This window comes from Strigops habroptila, chromosome 2, assembly GCF_004027225.2.
Source record: "Strigops habroptila isolate Jane chromosome 2, bStrHab1.2.pri, whole genome shotgun sequence".
Classification (NCBI taxonomy): Eukaryota; Metazoa; Chordata; class Aves; order Psittaciformes; family Psittacidae; genus Strigops; species Strigops habroptila.
In genome coordinates, this window is record NC_044278.2 from 44,608,655 (window position 1) to 44,633,652 (window position 24,998).

The 24,998-nt window shown below is 41.7% G+C and overlaps 2 protein-coding genes across 5 annotated transcripts in view; one reads left to right on the forward strand and one right to left on the reverse strand.

Moving 5' to 3' along the window:
- PHKA2 (phosphorylase kinase regulatory subunit alpha 2) overlaps positions 1–6,617 on the forward strand; it is a 45,608-nt gene extending 38,991 nt beyond the window's left edge. For 3 of the 4 annotated variants that reach the window (XM_030476643.1, XM_030476644.1, XM_030476647.1), the window contains 2 exons: positions 116–316; positions 827–1,516. In XM_030476643.1, coding sequence (XP_030332503.1) covers positions 116–316; positions 827–1,000 — 375 coding nt within the window. In that variant the 3' untranslated portion in view covers positions 1,001–1,516. Of the gene's footprint in view, positions 1–115; positions 317–826; positions 1,517–3,678 lie in introns of those variants that run through there. The other variant, XM_030476646.1, reaches the window with a different exon arrangement.
- PPEF1 (protein phosphatase with EF-hand domain 1) overlaps positions 4,974–24,998 on the reverse strand; it is a 29,706-nt gene continuing 9,681 nt past the window's right edge. Inside the window, exons 4-16 of the mRNA XM_030476648.1 lie at positions 23,916–24,088; positions 22,044–22,158; positions 19,908–19,954; positions 16,281–16,447; positions 14,515–14,551; positions 13,905–14,054; positions 11,620–11,820; positions 9,990–10,175; positions 9,232–9,374; positions 8,483–8,589; positions 7,330–7,493; positions 6,394–6,478; positions 4,974–5,924 (exon numbers count right to left, since the gene is read on the reverse strand). Of these exons, the coding sequence (XP_030332508.1) occupies positions 5,731–5,924; positions 6,394–6,478; positions 7,330–7,493; positions 8,483–8,589; positions 9,232–9,374; positions 9,990–10,175; positions 11,620–11,820; positions 13,905–14,054; positions 14,515–14,551; positions 16,281–16,447; positions 19,908–19,954; positions 22,044–22,158; positions 23,916–24,088 (1,769 nt within the window). The 3' untranslated portion in view covers positions 4,974–5,730. The remainder of the gene's footprint in view (positions 5,925–6,393; positions 6,479–7,329; positions 7,494–8,482; positions 8,590–9,231; positions 9,375–9,989; positions 10,176–11,619; positions 11,821–13,904; positions 14,055–14,514; positions 14,552–16,280; positions 16,448–19,907; positions 19,955–22,043; positions 22,159–23,915; positions 24,089–24,998) is intronic.

The following is a 24,998-nucleotide window of genomic DNA, read 5'->3' on the forward strand; positions in this document are numbered from 1 at the left end:
GGTCAGCCTACCCTCATGTGCAAAGAGGAGCCTATGTTTAAGTGCTTGTAGGATGTGGTGAGCCAGGCTTCGGGCTTTACCAGTTTCAATTTCCATTTCCACTCAAACTTGCTAGATGACGCCGTGTGAAATCAAGTTTGCTGTGCACGTGGAGTCAGTGCTGAACCACGTACCCCAGCCTGAGTACAGGCAGCTCCTGGTGGAAGCCATCCTCGTTCTCACGTTCCTCTCTGACATTGAGGTGAACAGCATCGGGGGCATCATCCATGTGGACCGAATCGTGCACATGGCCAATGACCTCTTTCTGCAGGAGCTGGTGAGTTCAAAGGGCAGTGGTGTGAAGCCTCAGTATTTGAAAATTGTCCCCTGCTTCCTTTTTAATGTGTGTGATGGGCTTGATCTTACTCTTATTCTTACCCTTACAAAGACAGATCAAATCACTGAAGTATCTTCCGGAAATATATTTAGAAAACTAATTTAAGAGTTGTGGGAGATACAAAGGGAATAAAACTGTAGTGGCTAACAAGCTCTGAGGTAAGTGGGTAGATTGAAGTGAGGTTTTGCTTTACCAAGGCATCAGAATTACCAGTATGTGAGTATTCCCCCCACAAAGACAAAAATCTGGGATGTTACATGTTCCTCATTTACTTCCACTGATCCAATTAAGTCATGTGGGTCCTATAATAACCCTGATTAAGGTTTTCATGAGGGAAAGGAGAATTGCTTTCAGTATTCAGCACAAATGCAAAATCATAATGTGGTGGGTTTTTTCCAGTAAATAAGCATGCACACCTAACATTCCCTCCTCCTTTGCTTGTCTTTTCAGAAATCCTTCGGAGCTACTGGTGGTATCTTGGAGAAAGATGTAGCCACAGGAATTTGCCACTTTTTTTACGACAGCGCTCCAAGCGGGGCCTATGGCACCATGACGTACCTAACGAAAGCTATAATTATTTATTTACATGATTTCCTGCCCAGCACAGGCTGTGCAATGCAATAAGCAATGCCTTATGCAGGAGGGAAGGCTCAGCAGCTCCTTCTCTCTGTTTCCCTGACGTGAACCTCTGGTTTAGTTGCTGCATGTTTGTGTGCCATGCACTACCTCAGCATTTCACACTGGTCATCATGCTACGTGCATGCCTCCCTGCAGGGGACAGGATTTGGCCTGGGTTTAGGAGGGTGGGTGAAAAATAACAAATGCTGAGGCTTATTCTGCCCAAAGTGCATCAATGTAATTCATATTAAATTAGCAAGAATTAGAGAGTTCTGCCAAGGGGAAAACAGATTACGCTGTGGAGATCCAAAGGCATAATAAAAGGAGGGAGCTGTATCTCAGGCATAAAGTCTCCCAAATAAGGGAAGTGATGGAATTCATTAATTTTTCTCCTGCTGTGTGTAAATGTACATCGTTGTGAATCACTAATGCACAGTGTGAAACACCCAGGGAAATGTAAATTGGAGGACTATGAATAACTTGAAATAACCAGGTGATATTTCTAATACACAGTTATCCTGATTCTGTCTCATTTGCACCCAGTCAGTGCAGGGCTAACACCAGCAGAGACAAATGTCTTACAATAGCCACTGATTTGGGAGGATGGCCTCTCTCAGGAAGCTGCATCTGTCTTTAATCTGAGCCAAACAGCTTCCTTCCCTGCATCCCTGAGGCTTTGGAGGCAAAATCTCAAGACTCCAGCTTCTCCAAGGTGACAGACAGTTTTATGCCTGTAATCCTTTCCTCTGAATGGAGCAAGATAAACCTCTTCCACTCGAGCACCCTTTCCAAGTCTCCTGATCCTTTCCCTTGCAAATAGCCTCAGAGTTAGGAATGGCAGAATTGCCACCCTTCCAGTACAGCCAGAGTTTATGGAAGGCTTTGATGTTTCTCTTCTTTTTTCTCTCTCTCTTTTTTTTTTTTTTTTTTGTTTTGTTCGTTTGGGTTTGGTTTTTTTTGTTGGGTTGGGGTTTTTTTTTGTTTTCATTTGAAGTTGCACTTGTCACATGCAGTTAGCGCGCTGGGCTGCCTGGAAGTCTCCCTTCAGACATCTCCCAGGTTAGTGCTGCTCCTTCAATCTGTCCACTGGAAACCAGTTTCTGAAGAATAGGTGTGTCCTGCAGGGAAATGGCTCTGTGGCCATTTACTCTGAAAATAGAGGTAGGCTGCTTCTGGAATGGAAAACCCTGCTGTACCCCAGGTGCCAGCAGCCAGCACGCATCCCGCTGACAGCTTTGGAAAGCACCTGTAGCTGTAGCCTCCCTCAGGGGTGTGGAGGTGTGCTGGCACAGCAGGGAGAATCAGAGTAATTCTGTCTTGCCAGGGAGAGTGGAAAAGAGCAGATACAGAATCACAGAATCATAGAATAGTAAGGGTTGGAAAGGGTCTTAAGATCATCTAGTTCCAACCTCCCCGCCATGGGCAGGGACACCTCGCACTAAACCATGTCGCCCAAGGCTCTGTCCAGCCTGGCCTTGAACACTGCCAGGGATGGAGCATCCACAACTTCCTTGGGCAACCTGTAAGAAGTGTTTTTTGTCCTAATAAGCCTGATAAGCATATTTCTGTGAGACTCCCTCCGCTCTTTCAAAACATAACTATGCCATTTTTATAGGATTTGAAAACTTTTTTTCTGTAACAGAAGTACGTGGTGCTTTTGAGAATGAGATTTTTGGTTCCAGTTTTATACAGATATCTGAAATACCTTGATGAAAGGAGGGAAGTAAACCTCACTTGCCAGCACCCACGGTCCTGGGGAGGCTATGCTCCTGACAGCCACGCTACCCTGCCTGCTGCCCCTCCGCAGAGTCGCTGCTTATTGTAGCAACTGAGCTAAACAGACACAGGACACTGGGTTAAACAGAGCGAAGGCGTGGGAGGCCTTAGGAGGTGATTCTGGTTTTTTTTTCAGCGAGCAGGAGAGTTTGGCAGTCCAGGGGTCTGGGGGCCCTTGGGCTGGATGCCCTGAGAGAGGCCTATCCTGTGTCAGCCACCATGAAAACTGTGGACCTGTTGAGGAGTTGGTGCAAAGGTACAGCTCAGGTAAAATTAGCACTTGGATGTGGAAGTCATTTTATTGGTGTAGTGCCTGTTGTGCAGGGATTTGCCTTCATTATGGTTTGTTTTATTGGGGTTTTTTGTTTTCATATGTATTGTGAGAGAGCACTTAGCTTGTTTCTCAGTAAATGAAAACAAAATCCTTTGTCTAGTTTTAAGCAGACAGATGTGGCAGTGCAGAGCGTGAGCACACGAAAGCCTGTGCAATGGTTTCTTGTTCTATCTAGTACCATACAAAAGGTCAGTAGTAGCAGCTGGTTTTGCTTTTCCTGTTGAATCCTAGGTTTTGGAAGATGCAAAATGAGTTTTCCCTCAGACTACTTTTTTTTTTTTTTTTCCCTACAAGGCACAGCTCCAACTTACTGCTGCATTACTATTCAGACCAAAGAACCATTCCAATGGGAGTGTCGCGTTTTAGTGCAAACCTAATTCAGCAAATAAGGTTTTATATAGACCCCCTGCTTCACTGAGGACCCACCTGGGGGGGGTGGTGTTAAGCTGTTGCAAAGCAGAGCTAGCAGTGGTCAGGCAAGGGTGTGCGCCTAGTTAAAATCTGTGATGCCTTTGCACTTTGCGTGGGGCTGAGCTCACTGGCAGAGGCTCAGCGTGGCTGTCAGGCTTTCCAGGGGAGCAGTACAAAATTACACATCCAGCTTCAGGTCCCTGGAAACTCAGTATGGAAAAGAGGCAAAGGCAAAGAGACACATCGCATGCCTCAGAATCAAGGGCAGTAACGAATTAAAATAGACCAACCTGAGACTGCGTCTTTCCAGTCTGAGCAGCACTGCTGCCCTAAGCTATTTCATAGAATCACAGACTGGTTTGGGTTGGACAGGGTTAGGGGGAGGCCAGCCAGGCCTGCGGCAGCCTCAGGGCTGGTCAGGGGCACTGCCCACAATAATTAGCTGTGACTGACTCGGAGCACACAGTGGAGGGGCTGGTGGCAAAGGTAGACTGCAGGGCTGCACTGTCCCATTCCGCCTTGTCCCAAGGAAACCAGGGTTGGAGGCGAGATCCCACCAGACATGGTGGTGTTTATCCATCAGGTGTGGGCCCTTTTTTGTTGCTCCACTGGAGTAAGGTGCATAGCTCACAATAAATGTGTGCTCAAATCGAACAGTCCGTATTACCAACCATTAAAATTTTACTGCAAATTTTGTTTGCACTATTTAAGATTTTTCTTTCCTCCCTCCCCTGGGCAGTAGAAGTATGTGTGTGCATGTTTGTTCATTCATCTGTCAAGTTACTGTAGACAGCAAAACGTAAGGAAGAGAGCAGTGCCCTCAGCTTAGGCTGCTGTTACATCCTGGGATGGTGAACTGGGATGGGCACTTTGTTCTGTACTTTCCAGACTGTGATTAAATAAAGCCTAGCGTGTCTTGCGCCATGAAAATCTAAAGAGGGGCTGGGCTGGAACCTTTTCCTACCCAAAAAGCACTTTTGGCACACTGGATGTACTAAGGCTGAATTAGGTAATGCTGTTTTCAGAAAGTGCCTGACCTGGCCATGCTTCACTTCATGTCCATGAGTTTCTTTCCAACTGGGACATGCAAGAGATCCAGATCTCCCCACTCCCCTCTCTCGGCAGGTGGATGGGACTGGTAGGAACAGGAGTATTGGCTGGCAGCCCAGGAGGGGCGTGGGGGCACTGGGCTTTTCCATCTTGTTGTGTTCCCAACATTCAGTTTCAGAATTTGTCAGTTTACTTAGTAAAGCATTCATGCTTAACTATATGCAAGAATATTTAGGCTTGGTAGTATCAAAATTTGTTTACTTGGGGTTCTTGTTAATTTCTGTGTTTTAAAACAGAAATTCAGGAAGAGTGTGTTGTACTCAGTTCATCTTCAGGAAGAGTGTGTTGTACTCAGATGTGTGTAGGACTCCAAAATACAGGCAAAAAGACACCACACTTAAATGTTACTGTGGAAGCCAAAGCTTTATTTAGTGATCTAGCATGGGTGACATGAGCATGCTGAGGCTTCAGCCTTTGTTGGGGTGACAAGTTATGATTGTTGCTTAGCTCCAAATGCCAAGAAATGCAGGGAAAAGTAACAAGTGGCAAGAGGAAACCTCGTGCAAGAGTAAACGCCATTCAGCTAAGACACTCTGAGTTGTGCCTGTAAACTCTAAGGAGGAGGGTAGGTAGTGACCTGGAATGTTGTAATTCCACTGTGTCACGCAAGGAGCAGGATTAAAAGCAAAACCCCTTATTTTAACTAGATGGTGATTCTGCCTTGTTTTCCTCTCTGGGGCTGTTGTGCCTGTGGTATCACTATGGAGGATCTGGTACGTTCCTTGTGGTCACCAGTGCTGTTTCTCAGCCATTGCTAAGGGCTGCTGTCAGAAACATGCCCAAGTTTCTCTTCTCATGGGGCTGAAGGTGCATCTGTGACAGTGTTCATGGCTTAGACTTATGGGGGAGATGCCACCAAGTGGGAGGATAAGTTGTACTGATGTGGCAGTGACACAGTAATACCAAAAGCAGTGGGTTTTCATCTCCTTGGTCTCATTACTATCAATCAATCAGGTGTATGTCACCCAAAAGGGACAAAAGAAATGCTTACGCAGTGACAGCCACAAGTACCATATTGAGCCCATTTATTACCAGTTTCCCAGACTGCTTATGATTTCAATGGGAATGTGAGCTGCCATCATAGTCCACAAGAAGATCTGCTTTTTCATGAATTTGCCTTTCTCTCTAGTCTATGAACCACGTGAAAGGCCTCTAAAAACTCATTGAAGTCAATGTAGCCATCTTTGTTGTAGTCTATGCTGAGGACTAACTTGTCAAGGGATTCATCGGTTACATCAATGCCCAGGTGAGAAGTGAAGAGTTTCCATGTGTGACGAAACTCCTCAAGGGAAATCAGACCTAAAGGAGACAGGCAGAAGGTTGCTTTTTCCAGTGCTGTTTCTCCTCCCTGCATTCACAAAAGCATGCACGCACACACCTTTGCTGCAAAGAAGTTACCTGCCTACCATAGCTTGGGTGTATGTTTTGATTTCATGACTGAAGTACATTTTCAGGTAATGATCTAATGCTTTCAGCAGCAGATTTGAGAACATGTGAGATAACTGGGAGTGGAAAGGAGAAAAAGCCCCCAAAAGAGCGAAGGCAGTACTGGAGATGGGCTCTGTGAGAATTTTTAATCAAGCTGGGCTGTGTGCACTGTCCCTTATATGGTTACAGCCTGACTGCTTAAATTAGTCTTCACTAAACTGGAAAAATGACATCACCTCTGGTTCCTCTATATTTGGAAGCCTTAAGGAGGAGACACAGTGGGGAAAAGTGACTGGTACAGGTTTTCTAGAACTGGCATGGTGAGGTTACCTAGACCTACCTGAGTGATCTTTGTCAATGATATTAAAGATGATCTCCAGATCTTTTCTGTATCTGCACAGTGTTTCCACCAAAGCTGGCTGAACCTGGGTTTGAAATCACATACAGGAAACAATTCAGTCTTTGGTTCGAGTTAGTCTAACCAACAGAATATGTACTAGCCAATTCTGTCTTCCCAGTTTAACTTGTCGAATGTTCAAAATAAACCCCAATCCTTGTGCTTGAGTTCCCTGGAATGATACTTTGTGCCTTGCTCCAAGGAATAATCAGCTAAAACCTGTCACTTTCAGATGGCAGGGCAGGGGGGGAAAGAGCCCTTCACACCTCCTACCTTCTGTAATTATTTGTGGAAATGTGGATCATGTAGGGAAGATGTACGTGCTCATGGCATACAGCAAAGTTTTTGCTGTACATATTTGAATGGATCCTGCTGCTTAGAAAAATGGTGGCGCTAGCTAAGTACCAAAGCACTGTGCAGCCACTCGGTAACAGCTGGACTCTGTAAAAGAGACCTCAGCTGCCATTAAACCTCTAAAAGGCCATCTACAAATGTGACTCCCTCCCAAATGTGACAGGTGCCTGAATTGTCTATGGAGCACATTTGAAAAACTCATCTCAAAGAGGGAGGCTGGAAGTGATCTGGGGAGGATTTGTCGCATCTCCTCAGTTACGTTATCTAAATGCCCTTGAGAGTCAACAGAAAGTAAGGAGCAGTTCTAGCATGTGATTCATCCAACCTATTTTAAGCATCTACCTTAGCAGGGAATGATGATCTGTACCATAGCAGTGCTCATTTCCTTCCAGTGACTATAAAAGGAAGCTTGGCATCTTGTTCAGCTGTAGCTGTCTACCCAATTGGCCAAACAACTGTCTTGTGCCTCAAGTTGCACCAAAAGCTGTTCCTCCAAGCCTTGCTAGGAGGCGTTTTCATCCTTACCTCCTTTACAGGTTGACTTATTTTCAGATCATAAAAACATGACATGAAGTCAACTTCTCCATCCGGGGTCATCTGTACTAACTGAGACCGCAGCATCCTCCAGGGCAGTCCCAGCTGTAGGACAGACTCCATTGCAGCAGCCCAGTCATGGACAGAAATCCTGCCTGCCAGAAAGGGGTCAGTTCATGGTTACAGGCAGTACACGACACAGCACTGATCAAGTCACCAGCATGCCTTCTGCCCTTTCTAAAAACAGTTGCAAAACACAAACATTTTCTCAATAACACTGGGATAAAACCTCTCATAACATTGAGCAGCAGGGTTGGACTAGCCATTTCCTCACATCTCTTCCGACCTCAACAACTTTGTGATGCTATTATGATGTCCAGCATGTTTTAATACCTTTTCAGAAAACCAGATTATGTCATGAAGTATACTTCAGGTTTGAGCTGAGCTGCAACTAGAGAGACGTGGCTGAAAACCCAACAAGACAGAAATAACATTAAACAATTGTTCAGTGGCCAAAGAAGCAGTACCTTCCTGTTACTGATTTTTTTAGGGGCACAGATAACAACCCAGTCAAGTGAGAAGCCATCACAAGCAAAAAGTTGTGTCTGTGCTAGAAATCATCTACTCCTTGCTCCTACATAAAAGGTTCATGTATTGGTTTACCGCTGACTTTTCTTCAGATGTGTCTCCTAGTGGCACAGCCAGTTAGCCAGCTTTCCTCGGATACTTCCCAGACTCAGGAGGAGACTAGTTACCTCTCACCTGAGACCCCAGTTCCCTATCTGACAGCTTCTGAAGACACTCCTGAGTGAAGGTGGTGACCTGTCAGCTTCTGGAGCTGTATCTGCCTGCCCAAACTGCCCAACAACAAAAACCATTTCCTAATTTGCCCATGTGTTTCAGTCATTTTCTACTTCCTACTTGAAGCTTTAGCCCCTCAAGTTGTTTTCTGGGGCTAAGCACCTGGTAAAACCTGTCCTCTGTGGTCAGGAAGAACATAAGCTCAACTAGCCCCTGCTGCCCTCTAGCATTACACTGGCAGGCAGGACCCCTCTCCATGGGGTCGCCTCTGTCCCCCCTGCCCCCCCATGCTCATCGAAACTGTGTTCCCCATGGTGGCAACTGGACAGAGAGGTAGTGTTACCTGTGCCATTGAGGTCATACTGTGCAAAAGCACTAGTAAGTTCAGGCTTGTAAGCATAAATCTTCTCTCGTAAGGACTTTAAGGCAGATGATTCAATTGTACCCACCCTAGGAGGGAAAAAGTGCAGAGCAGATCACTGAAAGTTTTAAATCCTCTAGCATTTTATGCTTTTCAGCATTTGTTATCGAATTCTGACACCTTTTAACATGTACTATGTTTAGGGTCATCCTACAGAAAGACAACATGGGGGGGGGGGGTGGAACGACACAAAAACCCAAACAACAAAACCAACAAAACAAAGCCCCGTAAGAATAATCTCCATTTATTAGCTAATCACATTTATGCAGGTAATTCTAAGCTGCTTTGCATTAGTAAATCCGACCGCAGTGCTAGGCATGGCAGAGCTGTCATGATCAATTTTTTGGGCTCTGTTCGTAATAGGCTTTATCCGGATTAACGCTGCAGTCTTAAAGCAGACCTGACAGACAGGCGCCAGCCCTGTATGGGTCCCTAACAATTGTCTGTTCTAACCACTTACTGCAACTAATTACCTTTGGGAGCTTCTCAGGAAACCAATTAGAGCACTTAGAACATGTTTTGTCTACTATATATATTAATTTTTAAATTGTAAAATTTGCAAGGAAACCCAAGGAAAATAGATGCCTATTCAATTACTCAAGCTATAGATTTGTGGCAGGGTACTCATGCTAGGTGAGTACATGCTCACTGCACACAACACACAACTTTACCTGTCGTGAAGATTCTCCCTCTGTGTGTGCTCGCTGACTCGATACTGTACAAACCGAGGAATCAGTTCAGGATTCAGTTTGATGTATGCTCCCCGGTTGCTCCCCTCTTCGTAATAGTTAGAGGCAGAAAATATAGTGATAACCTGGTCATAGGAAACAAGGAAACTGGATTGGCCAGAACAACTCTTGAGACTGATTACTGAAACACATCTTAGAAAAACATGCAGGTTCCAAAATTAAGCATCTACATATAAAACCAGAGGTCAATAACTATGTTGTTCTCCAAAGAGCTCGCACTTTCTGAGTCAGAGGCTCCACGTCTGTATTTTTGGGCTGTCATAGGAAGACTTCAGTTCAGGGGCAGTCTGATATAACATGCTGTTTAACAGAAATCTCTTTCTAAGAGAGACCTGGTTTTCAGGATTCTTGCTGGCTGCCATGTCAGAAAACAGGTCCAGAAGAGAAAGTAGGAAGTTAAAAGGCTTTTAGAGGCTTAGAGCATCTCTTGCACTGTTTTTACGCATAACTCTCCTCAGGGATTTTGTTGATGTTCATTTGTTTTCACACAAGTAATAAGCCAGGCCTCACTTCCTGAAGCTGTAAAGAACTGCATTTGTCAGAACTCTGTAGTTTGTTCTAACTAGCGCACAATTCCCCCAGTCCCATTTTAAAGAAGTCACTCATTTTGCAAGCAAATACACTGTGGATGTGCCTGTGAACTTCACAGGAGCATTCTACTTTACTTGGAAGCATCTTACCTTCCCATTGTGACTGATATCATAACCTTCTGGCTTAAATTCATGAGACCTGATGAGCATCTTCAGATTATACTTTTTAAACAGCTTGGCAGTGACATCAGGACCAAAGTAACAACCTCCTCCTCGACTCTTGTTTGGTGTACAGCCCCTTTGGCTTCTTGGATCACTCCAGAGAATGTCAAGGATCTATAAATGGCAAACGTATGCAAGTGAAGACTAATAGGTGAGGAATGACAGGCTGTGGCTGTTGCAATTACTGGCCATAGCAAAAGCCCCAGAGCACTGGGCGAAAACACACCTGAGCTAACAAGTAGGCCTTTTTTTCCTTTCAGCAGGGCATTCTTTTGAGCTGAAAGTTCTGCTTTTTTTAAGAAACATTAACTGGATTTTGGATGAACTTTTTTCAGATGAAATAACATTTCAGAAATCTATCTCCTTTACAGCTGAGGTTTCCAGACCCAGGTAGGTGCATCAGGAATAGTACCTGGCCTACTTCAAAGACAGCAAAAGCTGCCTTCTTCACATGTAGCTGTGAGAAGCATTTTCTATTTCCCAGCACAGACCTGACAAACATATGGGTCAGTGGTTTTACCTAAACTAAGCTTGAGAGTGCCTGTTCTAAACATGACAAGGGTTGCCTTTGGCTTTATTGTATTCAGTTAGCTTCCACTTCTAAACAGGATTTTACATTATTATGTCAGGATTCAGACAGGAGGATGAATTATCATGGTTTAAAGTTACCTAACCAATTAATTCTGGTCAGTAGTAAACAGTAGGCAAAATGTGTTTGTTTAAACCTCATTGGATAAGGTTTACACTAACACATTCCACTTCATCTTTGTATGCATGGCTCAGTGGATGCTTGGTTAGCTGGGGGAGTGTCAGATTTGGAGGCGTTACTTGTGCCCATTATGTTAGTTTGTAGGTCAGATAGGTATCTTGGGAAATCACATTTTCAGAGACAGACAGGCTTCTCAAGAAGCTAAAGAAAACTGTCTGCCTCTTAAAGCAGTTGTCTGATGAGAAGCGCAAAAAAAGAAACTTACATAAAACTCAATTTTGAGCTTCTGAATTGCTGTGCAAATTAAGCTTTTCAAATTGTCACAATTTATTAAATTACAGCACGACAAGAGCTCCATATTGCCTCAAATATTTAAGAGGAAATGAACGGCCAGAGGACAAAAACTATTCACTCTTGAGCAATCAGCCTGTAGGAGTTGGGGTTTTTCTGGACACAATCAGCATTTAGCTGCCAAAACCACAGCCAAAGAAAGGTGCTCGCTATCGCCAACAATTGCAAAGTCTGACCTACTTAAACTGACAACCATGTATGTGCCAACAGATCCAACCACATGAGGGCATGCAAACACAGTTCATACTGAGCAGTTTCCTCCTCGTCATGGCTTAAGAAAAAACTGGGTAAACTGTACTTGTATAAAAGCACAAGCCTTTCTTATCAGGTCTACAGAAAGCATCCAAATAACTAATAGCTGGCTTAGTATACTCCCAACAGTGATGGGCTTCTTATTAAGAGATGGTTCCCTCAGACCCAAACATACTGCCTGAACAGAGCACCTGCTGGTTTTGTGCAGGACGGGTTCAGTATCAGTCTGTCTTTGGTTTCACATACTTGTTTCCATTCCTTCACGGAAGGGTCTGGAGACAAATTTGAGCCTGAAGGTCCAGTGGAGCCTGATAAAGAGATGCGTTGTGTTTTCCGTGCAAGATTCTGCTTGGCAGTCTGTTCACTGGGTCTGGTTGTGCGAATGCTCTCCTTCACGTGGTCCTGTCTGACTCTTACTGACCTTGGGGGCTGCATCACGGATTTCACCTATTTAAAAAATAATAATAAAAATAAAAAATGGAAGGAGTTAGCAGAACACACAGATGATACAGGGATGTTAGCTGAAAGGCACATCAGTTCCCTTTTTCTGTACTCAATATTGAAATCTCATAATGTCGTGAACTCACAGGTTTGGTGAAAGCTACAGGTGTTTGTCACTTGCAGAAATTTTGCTTTTTATCTATCAGTGACCAACCTCTTAAGAGCTGCTCTCATAATCTTATTCATACCCACAGACTCATTCCAAGCCACCATCAATCATAAGGTCTCATTATACAGCAAGTACAGTGTGGGCTCAGGGACGAAACTTAAGTGCCCAGCTTCACTGGAAACTGAAAATATACATCTATACTGTACTGATGAAGAAACTGCATTCACTACTGTTCTGCTACAATACCATGCTGCTATTAATTTGGCTAAGTGCACTATCAGGAGGAGAACAGTGAAATTTATGAAGTATTTCATCAGGCCTTTCATTGTTAAATCAACCTCCTCCAATATGCACGGGCATTTGATTTTTTTGGAGCTGTGTGCTACGGCTCCATGAATGCATCTTAATACAGACTGCTCTCCCGTGACTACCTTTTCTTCTCATTTGAGATTTTCTCATACTAGCTCATTTCCAAAAGAAAAGAAACCCAATGACAAAACACACACCCATGCACCCCTAAATTCTACTCTTTAATAAAGGACTGATGCAAAACAAAATGCAAAACACTGCGTTATTCCCCAGTGCACTGGCCAGTATTTGAGACCTGTCAGTTTCCAGCTGTACCAATTAAAATACATCAGTTGGCCCTGAGTGATACTGCCCCGAGCTGTGGCCCACACTTGTCTCATTAGCAACACTCTCCTGTGACAACAACTTTGACCTGTTAATTCTGCCTTTCACAGATACTCTGTCAGTAACATGCTAAGCCCAGCCTTGGTGAAAGCATGGGCAGAACCCAGGTCACAATTAAGACACCCACATCTGTAGTTAGGAACCCAATTTTACTGTACAGTGGTACAGCCAATAGAGTTTAGAGTCCCATGACTAGAAGTATTAATTGCCCTTTTCACATCTTTAAGAAACAGAGACACACCCAACTGTCCTGTAAAGCATTTATTTCTGCATTAGAAAACAAGGATAAGAGAAATAACTCTTGATTCGACATGGACGACAAGGTACATAAGGTCACTTAAACATGGGTATCTCATGCCACCCGGTTCTACCATGTGTGTGAATTAACATGAGGTGGGCAGATGTCAACCAGGAGACTGGTGGAGGGGACCTGTGAAGGTTTTGTCCAGAGGCAGGCAAAGGCCACAGGGGACATCCCTACTGGGTGCTTCCATGAACAGCACTAGAGACCTATGCCTGAGCAATGATAAGACCTGGATCTCCATTGATAATAAGGAGCCTCAGCACCCTCATCACAAGCAGACATCTCGATTTAGCTGTCCAAATTGAGACCCACACCATTTTTGACTGATCTGAAGGAGCTGTGTTTGCTCATCATTTAAGAATAAAAAACCCCAACATTTGTGTCTTCTAAATCCCTGAAAAGCAGTAGTTTCTGTTTTTTCAAGCCCAGGTCTTGATGTTTGATCCTCCTGGAAAGGTTCTCCCACATGTGCAAAGCTCAGCTGCTGCCATGGGAGAGCCTCACAGCTGGAGAAACACCCCCACACAACAGATGGCAGAAGCACAGCCCCAGGACAAAGGCAGTGCTAGCAAGATGTGGCTAGATTGATTTATGAAGTGTCTAGAAATGCCGGAGAATTAAATACTTCCCATACTTTCCGGCTGATGTTTCATCACTGCAGGAAGGAGGTATCTGAAGTGTTTTTAGACATTTTAAAGTCAAAAGACCCATGCTATTTTGCAGCAGCCAAACAATTGGCTCCCAACTGAAACTTTCCTTCCTAAACAATGATTTAGAAGAAAAATAAGATGCTTTTTTTCCCCCCCTTACATACCTTACACAGCAGCCACTTCCTTTCCTAATGCAAACAACTTGATCTTAGAATTTGTACTGCTACTTCTTTAAAGAAAACAAAATTACCCCCATGTGAATATGATCTTTTACCTTACTTCTCTCAAGTGCGTTCAGGAAATCCAAATCTGTGGTGTCTGAAATCCCTCCATGCAGGATAAGAACTTTGTTATCAATTATAGTGGCAAGGGGAAGCCAGCTAAAGACATCTTGCAGAAGACACAAAATCTGATCCCCATGGTCCTGCAAAACATAGGTTTATATTAGACCCTATATCTGGCAGATTCTGCTGCTTCTAAGCTCAAGATTTTGCTGAAGTGTCTGCCACAGTCTGTACGAACATTCCATCCAGGAGAGTCTCTGAACTGCAACATTGTCAAACAAACGTGTTCTAGCATTTACTTTAGAGCCATTTGATTGTCTCTGTGGCATTTTGGTTTTCTTCCATGTTCACCTTTTTGTGTTCTTGAGTGGCCTTAATGATGTTATTTATTTCATCCCATAGATCTTTGAGCATAAAAGGCTAACACTTCAAATTGTTTTGATTATTCCACTGATAATCCAAAATAATTCCAACTACATTTCTAGAGTCATTCAGTGCTACACCTAAATAAACTTGTTGGAAGTTTCCTTGTTTACACAGTTTTTATTTTACATGTGCAAGCCTACAATGAAAATATAGGGGAAGGAGGAGGACTCTTACCTTATACTTCCTCGAAACTTCCTTTGTGAAGCCATATCTGAAAATAGGACATCATAATGAGCTGGTTTTCAGTATGCCTTTCTGCATGACTGTCTGCGCTACAGTGTTTGCCAGGAGTTTTCTTGCCTTCTTTTGTCCTGCCATTCTGTCTCACTCAGTTAAAATGTGCTTTCTTCTGCTCTGTCTCAAGAATTGAGTTAAACTGATTTCTTGTATACATGAGACATCAGGAGCAAAATCCAGACCAGTAATGATTAAGTGGCCTTCTTCCCCAGCTAAATGAAATAGCTTAGCAGTTTTACCTTTTGGATATCGGAGAGAAATTTCAAGGAACCTAACTGTTAACAAGCAAAAATTCCCACAAAAACTCCGTTCCAACTCCAAAAACGCTCCAACGTTTCTAGTGAAAGGCCAGATACTCCCCCTTCACTGCCCCCTAAAATCTACCTCAGGTTCATGATGTAGTCTTCATGGTTTCCTCTGTTCAAGTGCAAATTATTGGGGTAGATAAGAAGAAATGCGAACAGGATTATAATAATTTCCATAGAATTTTTCCCTCTGTCAAAAACTCCGTGGAGTTTTTGTCCTAAATCACTCAACCTTTTTAGATGATGTCATCTGTCATGTCTTTTCTGTCACAAAGGACATGGATTTTGAAACCTGATTCTTTTAACACCAAGATATCCTTGGTGCAAAGGGCATTTTCACAACATCCTAACTCTCAGCTTGCAAATTTACTCATGTGCAGCACAGCAAAATGCCCAGCAAAGAGCCATACACAGGAATACATCTTTGCGCTCCATACCATCACAGACTTAGTTAATATTTTCTACTATTTTGAGTGGGAATTATCCTACTTTGTAGATAAAGTAACTGATCTTGGTTTATGTTGTGGGGCTTTTTTTAATTAGGTGCTGGAAAAGTAAGCATCATGTGAACCTGATTCTCATACATGGATCATTAATAGGATTTGAACATGGGCCTCTAACTCAGCAATTTTATTGTTAAAACAGCAATATATTCTGTGTGCACACATCAAACGATAGAAGGGATACAACAGTTTACCCACCAGCCAGTCCCCAAAAGGCTTACTGGGACAGCTTAGAATTATAGAGAGTAGGACGGAGGAGTTCTCATCTCTTTCAGATAATTTTGCCCACAAGTCACACTTTCACTACAGCCAGAGACACTGGCCATACTCACTCTTGTGGTAGAGCCGAGTACAAATGTCTATACTACAAAGCAGGGTCTCAGCTGTTCCTGCAATGGGGCAGACCGGCACCTCTCAGCTAATGGACCTCCACTAGGTAGAAGTGAGGATATTTACCTGCCTCTTGTGTTTGGAAAGTGACGTCTAACTCTAAAGTTAAGTGAAGTATCAGCTCCTGGTTTACTGGTTCCATTATATTGCATACTACTATGTCTTTTGATATGGTATAGAAAAGCCAATGCTTTAACTAAAATATCATCCTTCCATCCGCCCCCTTTCCCTAAATTTGATACTCTGGAAGCTGCACTATGCCCATTGACTTCAATGGATTGTGATTAGGTCAGAGACAAGACATGACTCCTGTTCAAGTGCCTGTGTATAAGGAGGATGCTCTTTACCCAACTCACGCATCTCGAAGATGCAAAGCTACACCTGAATACCTAATAAAACATTATTTCTGTTTTAATGTGACACAGTGGCTAAAGTAGCATTCAAAAGCTCCAACGTTTCTAGTGAAAGGCCAGATACTCCCCCCTCACTGCCCCCTAAAATCTACCTCAGGTTCATGATGTAGTCTTCATGGTTTCCTCTGTTCAAGTGCAAATTATTGGGGTAGATAAGAAGAAATGCGAACAGGATTATAATAATTTCCATAGAATTTTTCCCTCTGTCAACAAAATCACCATTAAAGATGTAAGGGTTTTGTTCTGAAGGCAGACCATTCTGCAGAAGGAAACAAAACCAAGAACATTTAGAGATGCTGCTATCCTACTGTAATAAAGGAAATAGTGTTTAAATGAGATCACATTATGCTTCCAAAACTCACGAGAAAGACTATAGTCCAGAGGACATCAAATCTTAATACAGAACTTCAAGAATTTGATTTCCATTGCTTTAATCCTGAAAGCACTACTTGAATTTTATTCACATTACACTTTGCCACCCCCCAGAGGAAAGAGGCTAAATGCAAGTATTTCTTACCTTATTTTTTTCTGAAGATGCTTTATCATGAATGGTGACTTATCAAAAGCTAGCATTGTGAATTGATGGTATGTTTAATTAGATTAGTTATCAACATGTCAGCACCATCAGCTTACAGAAAGTATAGCAGCAACTACGTATAGCTTCATCATTTCCAATCAAGAAGATCGAAATACTATTTCAATTTTGATTGCCAGAAAAAGGAAACCTCTGTTTTCACAATTTGAATGCACAAGAATCATCAATAGAACCTCTATAAAATCATGTTACAACTGTGGCAGCCACTCTTATCAGGTTTGGCTGCATTGCAAGACATTCCACTTTCTGAATATAGCTATTGCATCAATGTCCAACATTTCCTATGTTCCTATGGCATTCCTGGGTGTACTGCCTTAGCAGGTTTCTTGCAGGATGCATGATTTGGCCAGGGACTCAATTAAAGGTTTAATTTGAATCTACTTTTTGTCCCAATCAGTGTCCTGTACTGTTATGTCAGAATGCAGTAGTGAATCCTGGTCTCTCAATGTCAACAGTGGCACAACCCCAACTGCTGTAAATATGGCTTGCTTGGTTTTTACTATAGCCTCTCCCCAGCATTCTCCAAGTTAACTTGCAGGAGGCCTGTGATTTCTCTCTGCTCACAAGAGTGGCAGTTCATGAAACTCTGCTAATGTAGTGGCTTGTAGTGGTTTTAAAAAAGAAAGGATGTATTTCAGGTGTGGAACAGACAGGAGAGACTCAGAAGCAGCTCCTGGAAAGATGAGTTAATAAAAGGTGTGCCTTAATACCAATAGGCATGTTAATCATGAGCAGCTTGTCAGTATACAGACAGCCACTCTAAATGAAGTCCTCATGGAAAGACAGATCTACTGAAGCACTCTCTAGACTCTCTCACTCTTTTTTTGGAAAAGCTTACCTACAACTCTTAGTTTTAAATGAAAGTTTGTTTTGGACTTCCAACTTCAATGTGAAATTTTAGTTTTGTTCCACACTCATGCAAAGTTTTATTTCCTTTTCTGTGGTTTTGACCAACAATAAGAGCAAAACTAAATTAAAGGCTGTTGCAGCCTCTGGCATGTCGAAGAGGCGAACAAGGCCCTCTAATGATTAGCAAGTTGCTGCTGGGCATCATTACTGTATCTGCTGGGGTAGTGATTAATTAACTTCCATTTGTCATTTGTATTTTCTTCAGGCTATTTCTATCCACAGCATCCATTGTATAGCAATACATAATTTAAAATTCAAACATTTCAAGGAATTTCAGGAAATGCTGTATTTTAATGGAGATTAATGCAAGGACTGAATGAACCTCAAACTGGCTATTGAGAACAAAAGTAATTATCCTAGCCTCATCCAAACCGGTTTTAAGAATGACAAGCAGCACTGTATCGATAAGCAGTAGATTGCTAGCTTCTGTGTGTTTGCTATTGGCAGCTTGTAAAAGCGTTGTGATAGAAGTTCCCTGGATGGAGCCTCACCCTCAAGGTGCTGATCTGCAGGCAGGCCACCCAAATGCTTCAGCAGCCATTTTAGCTCTGCACAGCTCTGCACAGACCTGAGATCACTACGCTCCTCATGGCACTGTTTTGGACTGCACCTCTTGTTTTAGGTTACGGGTGGTTCATACCAACTCAGAGGAAGAAATCCCTTCCAACTGAAACAGAGTTAGGGAAGCATAAACAAATGGATCCCAGAAGCTAACTGGGTTTGCTGCTCAGCTGAGTAAACTACTCAGAGGGGAAAGGAAACACTGTGTTGTTCAATTTGCTTCTAAATAACTAAGCAGCTCTATCATGTGCTCTCTGTTTTCTCAACCACTTTGAAATGACAAAATATTTGTCCATTTTATTAGGTTTGATGGAAGGACTCCCCTAGAAGCTTAACAGAGAACGACTAGGGGAAAACTCTAGTCCCTGAAGTGAGTGGGAGATTTGGTTCCAAATTTACTGAAGTCAGGATATAGTCCTTCCTAGTCCTGCCTTAGAGATTTTTCTCTTAGTAACATCCATTAGAGAGGGGAAAAAGCATCATCATCTGTTTTCTCCAAAAGAGTAAAACTCAGGCTGACTGCAGCTGTAAATATATCTGAGCATTTATCTTTGACATATACTTTCCCCATTCCAGATCCTGTGCATGAAACCAATCTGTATCCTGCTCTTATTCCAGTTTCAAAAAAGAAGACTGTCAAATATTTTAATTAGACAGTGAAAAGACCGCAAGCCAAGGACCAGCTGAATGTAACTGATAAGAAAAGTGGAACTCCAAGATCTGATTATACTTCAACAGGCTTCAGGTATGCACCTGGGCAAAACAACAAAGTTGTCATTCAACAAGTGTCAGATAAAGTATAACAAAGTTGGAAGCAGGGGGGGAATTACATCATTTAAACATCTGGTTTAGGTCACTTCAGTCTCCATTCAGTGCAGATGAATGTATAAGGATCAGACACAAACCCTTTCCCCCGGAAAGCTCAAATCAAAGAGAGTATCTGCTAAATGAAAGGTGGCGATTCATACTAAAGATAAATGTGAAACTAAATACAGGAAATTTCCTGCATCTTCAGTAAACATACAATTGTGGAAAAAATAGCCTGGAGCATAATTTTTTTCACATTAGTAAAACAGAGCTAAGCTTTTTTAACACTAAAAAGTGATCAGTTGTTCAGGGATATGTGAAGGGTGCCCTTGGCATTTCCATTTTGTGCAGACTATGTGATTGCTTCCAGCACTTAAAAAGCTTTTAAACAGAGAACTCTGTTTCCTGTAAACAAATAATAATAAAAACCACTTTGCAGGTATCAATGGAAGGCCTAAGTGAAAGCTTCTGCTTTTTTTTCTGGAAGGCCAAAATTATCCATGATGTAGTGTTACATCAGAAACTAAGTTAGCTCCTTTAGTCAATATGAAATATAGAACTGCAGCAGGACTTTGGAGACATTGCAATGAACCCTCTTGAGTTCTGGTTCTGCTCCAGTTCAACATTTAGGAAGAGAAAGATCTCCTGGATCTCCTGCTTCACAGTGAGCAGGAGGATATGGAGAGGAAAAGTTATGACAAAGACACCATTCAAATTGTTCCACGACTGTGGGTATGGTACATGCACACTGCATGTACGGTTCTAACAGTGATAAAGCAGACATAAATATGTGTTCTTAACAACAAGTCATGAAATGAAAATGCTACATCACAGACTACCTACTTACCTTATAGAATATCAGCAAAAGATCATCCAGGTTTCCATGCAAATCTCCTACAGGAAACAAAAAGATGTTTTTTTGTTTTTTGGTTTGGGGTTTTTTTTTTTAATGTATTTTCTCACAGATGAGAAAAAAAGTAAAAAAAATGGAATTATAAAAATGGAATTAGTCCAAATATGTTTTCCCCCATGTTCTCCCTAGTAGTTTGCTTTGTATTAGGATCAGCTTCATTTTAAGGTACAAGCTGAAGCTGCTTGTAAAATCTGGCAATTAAATACTTTAAAAGTCTACAATTGTCTTGCATAAAGTTTTTGTCTTCCCAGCTAGATCTGAAAATCGAACCAGTCACACAGCCAAGGGTTCAACAAGGGAAATGGGACTAAGATGAATAAACATATTACGAATATGAAAACCAGAAAATGTCACTAAAAGACATTTAGACATATGATAGACTTCTACATACTAACAGGTTTAAATTTACTAAGTAGCCCACTATCTACAGCACAATTGAACATCTGTCTGATTCACGGACAGGTTTTCATTACTACAAGGCAGGATTTGATGGAGAGTGTCAAGAACTTGTATGCCTCAGTGCTAAGAGACAAGAATGACAGATTTGGCCCTTTCTGACAGGTTTATTTTGGAACAGGCAGAGGGATTTCACCCCAACACAAAAAGGATCACTGCAGCACAGCTCCCCCCACATATGACTAAATTTCATGCTCACAGAACCAACCTCACGTCTGTGACTCACCACCAAAAAGCCACAGCACAGTTTCAAAACTGATCTTGTAATAATATGCTTTCACCACCAAAGAGTAGGAAAAGTGATGTTTTTACCCTGTCTACATGTTCTCTGTGCAACTTCTTATTAATTATGACCCTGCTGAAGCCATTCTAAGGAATCTTTATATGGATGCAAACATTTCACATGTGTATTTAATCTGCATTATTAATTTGAAATTGAAAGAAAAAAGAGGAGACGGATTTCCTTATTTTAAGGAAATCAACATTTTGGATCAATTATGTCTAAAAAATGATCTTTAATCTTTTGCAGAGGATCTTTCTGGTTACAAAAGCTATTAGTTTCAGTGCAGGAAAGGGACCCCTTTAGATGCTGTTTACATAATGCAAATGCAATACTAAAATGCAATACTAACATACGTTTTGCATAGTAAGAATATGCTTGGTAAGAACATGTAACATACAAGCATAAGTCTGTGTTGCCTTGGTTTGGAGAGAGGTTTTGTTGGTTTGGTTAACAAATTATTGCTTATACAAAACCTCGTTTAAACAAACCTTTTCCTGGCAATCAAAGTAGGTGCATAACCACATCTTCAAAAGCATTATTTGTTTTGCATGTGTCATAGTACCCTTCCTTATATCACTTTACTATTACACACAGCACACTGCTAACCATCAAGAGTTAACATCACCATTACCGGTCTGTCTTGCAGCTACTATGTTCTGTGAGTCAGGATACTGCATCCCTTTATTCATGATTTACAAAAGTGTAACAAAATAGATGGGCAATGAGCTCTTAGTTCTTTACCTTGTGACACATCACATCACTCTGTGAGACTAATTTGTTGCTTGTATAAAGACTGATCCATCCTCTTGGGTCCCTTTAGAAATGAAGGTTTATTATAATTTCAATTTATACTAGATAGTCATGCTGTCAGTGAAAGGCCTTGTTTGTCACCCCTACTAAGTCCTCATTAAAATCATTACTGAGTAAATTGTGATGGAGAAATCTTTTTCTCAGCAAGAGGAGAACGCAGTGAGACTTGAGCCAGTGATCAAAATACTCTGTGGCATTTTAGAGATTTGTGCAGGAATATTTAAGCTACATTGCAGTGTTAGCTGAATTAATACTGACTCATTCAGAAATGTTTAATGAGAAAAGGAAAGAGTTGCTTAGGGACTTTCTTAAAATATACTTAGTGTGACTCAGGAACCTTTTGTTGTTGTTGTTCCAGCTTATGCATTTGTAGTGAAAAAAGAAAAAAAAAACCCAAAACAGAACCCAAAAGCATCGAGAACTTTCTTGTAATGGCAACACTTGGAAATGTCTGTATCATTTTCTAACCTCTTAGAATATCAACTGATAGCCCAGAGCAGTTATCTTCTCTGGCACCTTACCACAGACAGTTATCTCCTTGGAGTAGGAAGTTGAAATACGGGTGATATTTGGCATTTCCTTGAGAACCCTCCTAGTTTCATACAGCAGCTGCAGTACGTAGTGGGCATGAAGCAGCTGTGAGGAAAAAAAAATAAATGCAGGGAGAAAAGGAAGACTTATTAGAAGTAGCAAAACGTCTGTTTGCTTTATTAATCTTGAACACGTATTGCCAAGATTATTTATACTACAGACCTCCGGACTTGACTGCAGGCTGTATGGTTTAGTGTTGGGAATTAGGAGTGTTCATAGCTTTGCACTTGCTTCCCAGTGAATGGATGTAGAGTCCTTAATGAACTTGCTTTACATATTTTCCTATTTTATTTCTAGAGTACTGTTTCTACTCTTCCCGTCTACAGAAAGGATAAAAGACTGAGTTTTACAGCACTGCGAATCATTGCATAAGGTCATCTGTTCAAAGCAACTTGAGGGCAAAAAAAAAAAAAAAAAGACCTAGCTGTGAGTTAAAAAAACAACCCAAACCAAACCAACAAACGAAAAGAAAAAAAAGAAGAACAAAAAAACCAAACAACACAAAAAACACAAACCACCAACAACAACAACAACAAAAAAAAACAAACCCAAAGGCCATAAATGATATTTCAGCAAATTGCAAAAGTGAGAGGGAAACTCCAGCAAGAGTTATCTTCCTGTTCACTTTGAAGATGTTATGACAATGAAACATTGAAGCTCCTCGTCTTCTCTGCTAAAGTTTTTTATGAAAATTTTGTCAGTTTGTGATTCTTAAGGCATTTAATTCAAACACAATTGTGAGGAAATTTGGTAGAGGAGACAGATGAGCTATGGACTGACTTTTCAAGATTTGTGTTTTAAAGCAAAAAAGAAGGCCAATTACATACAGTCATTTCCTTAATAAAATGCCAGCCATAGTAAGAGAAGAGAGAGCTGACAGTAAGGTGGGGTATGGGTGGGCTCATTTGTCATGCACTTTATATTTTGCTACTTTTAAGATCAGCCTTCACAGAAAATTACAGAAAAAAACAAACAAAACCCAAACCAAAAAACAATGAACCACCATTATTTAGTAAATTAAAAAGCAAGACAGACCCTTATCCTTTACATACACTATATTGGTTAAACACAAATGACCACAAGCTCAAACAATGCTGTGCCATGTAATGTTTCCCTGCCCACCCTATATTGAAAAGGGCAGTGAAGGGGCTTTTTCAGGAACATAGAGAATCAGCAACAGCCTTCTCCAGCCACAGACAGTAAGCTCCTGACATTTGTGCTATCACCCTGTTCCATTACATTAGTGATGCTTTATATTCACTCTTCCATTATGGTGGAGTCTTGCACACTGGAACAAGGTGACCATACAAGGAACACTTTTAACCCAGAAAAAGATGGTAACTAGTTTCTAGGTTAGCTTAGGACACCTTCTCCAGTCTTGCACCCTCACTGATAACCGCTGCCTTGCAGCTGCGAAGGGTTCTCATTTCATGATCACTGTAATCTCAGTGCCTGAAGAGAAGGTCCCAACTAGTCCCTGCTGCTTCCCTGGTGCTGGTTCTCGCGGTCATGCAGCCAAGTAGTGTGTCAAATCTGGGAATTGGTCTGTCCGAGAACCGACTGCTTTTGATTTTGTCATGGTAGCTTCAAGCTAGATCAGTTTCCCAAGACAGGTCACCATGCATCTGTATGATCACATGGGGCTAGCAGGAGAGGGTAATGGGATGGTAAGGAAGGGTGACATAACTCTAGGGCACCTGTTTAGCCTTACATTGGATCCAACTGATTGTGGAGTTACAACTTGACAGAGATGTAAAATAAATTTAAAAAAAGGAAATAAAATCAAACTACTTGTAGCTTACCTGTTCACTCTTGAAAGCATGAAGAAGAGCATTGGCATCATCAATAGTAAGAGGGAAAGAGAGTCGCGGTCCATAATAGGAGTCTGGAACATCAATCTTCTTTTCAAATTCTGTTAAACATAAGCCTTTTCCTACCACCTGAGAAATGTAGGGGCTGGCAAAAATTTCAGAAACTGGAAAAGAGGGAAGAAAAACAACAATGTAGAAACTCCACCGGTCCCCCATAGGGCCATAAGAGCATGACTAGAAATGATGAAAGTAAATGATGCTTTACTTGCTGCAGTATTACAAGTGGCCTTGTATAGTGGAAGAGCTCCAGGTCTCCCCAGATTGTTTCACAATACTAAAAACAAACCAACCAACCAAAAAAAGCAAAACCCAACCAAACGAAAAAACAGGCAAACCCTCTGTCCCAACAGTCAGTAGCTGTGGACAGGATGCAAAAAATTTTGCATTGATGCTGTGGACCAATCAGCTCTCATAGATAATGAGAAACGTAATATGCTACAGACATTCTTCTCCTTCGCCCACAAAGCAAGGAGATTCCAAAGTCATGGCTGATCATTCAGTGACCATCATCTAATGTTCAATATTACACTTCTAATACAGGTTTTAAAGATTCGCTTTTATTTTCTATGTAAAATCTTTTAGGCTAAATACCAGCAGCTCAGTGATTATTTAAAACATCATCAACAGAACTCTAATAAACAGTGGATTGCAAAGCACTCCTTTCTGATACAACTAGGACACAATGCCAGCTTTGGTTGACTGCCATAAAACCACGGTATTAAATAAAGTAAATAAAACCATAATGGTAAAAGTAGAGCATAGTTTCTAATTTTCCTGGAACATGCAGAAAGCAGGCACATTACTAATTGCTTCAATCCAATATTTTCTTGACATACTCTTGAAATGTAACTGAGTGAACAGTAGATTTCAGTGTTTTCTTCTTGCAGATTGTCTTTATTATACATTATTCTAAAAGAGAGAACCAGACCCTAGAGGACAGTGTTCTGGCAGCTGCTCTTGCAGAGCTGCTCTTGTGAGCAGCTTGATTGTTGTAAATGCTTTTTGCTGGGCTAC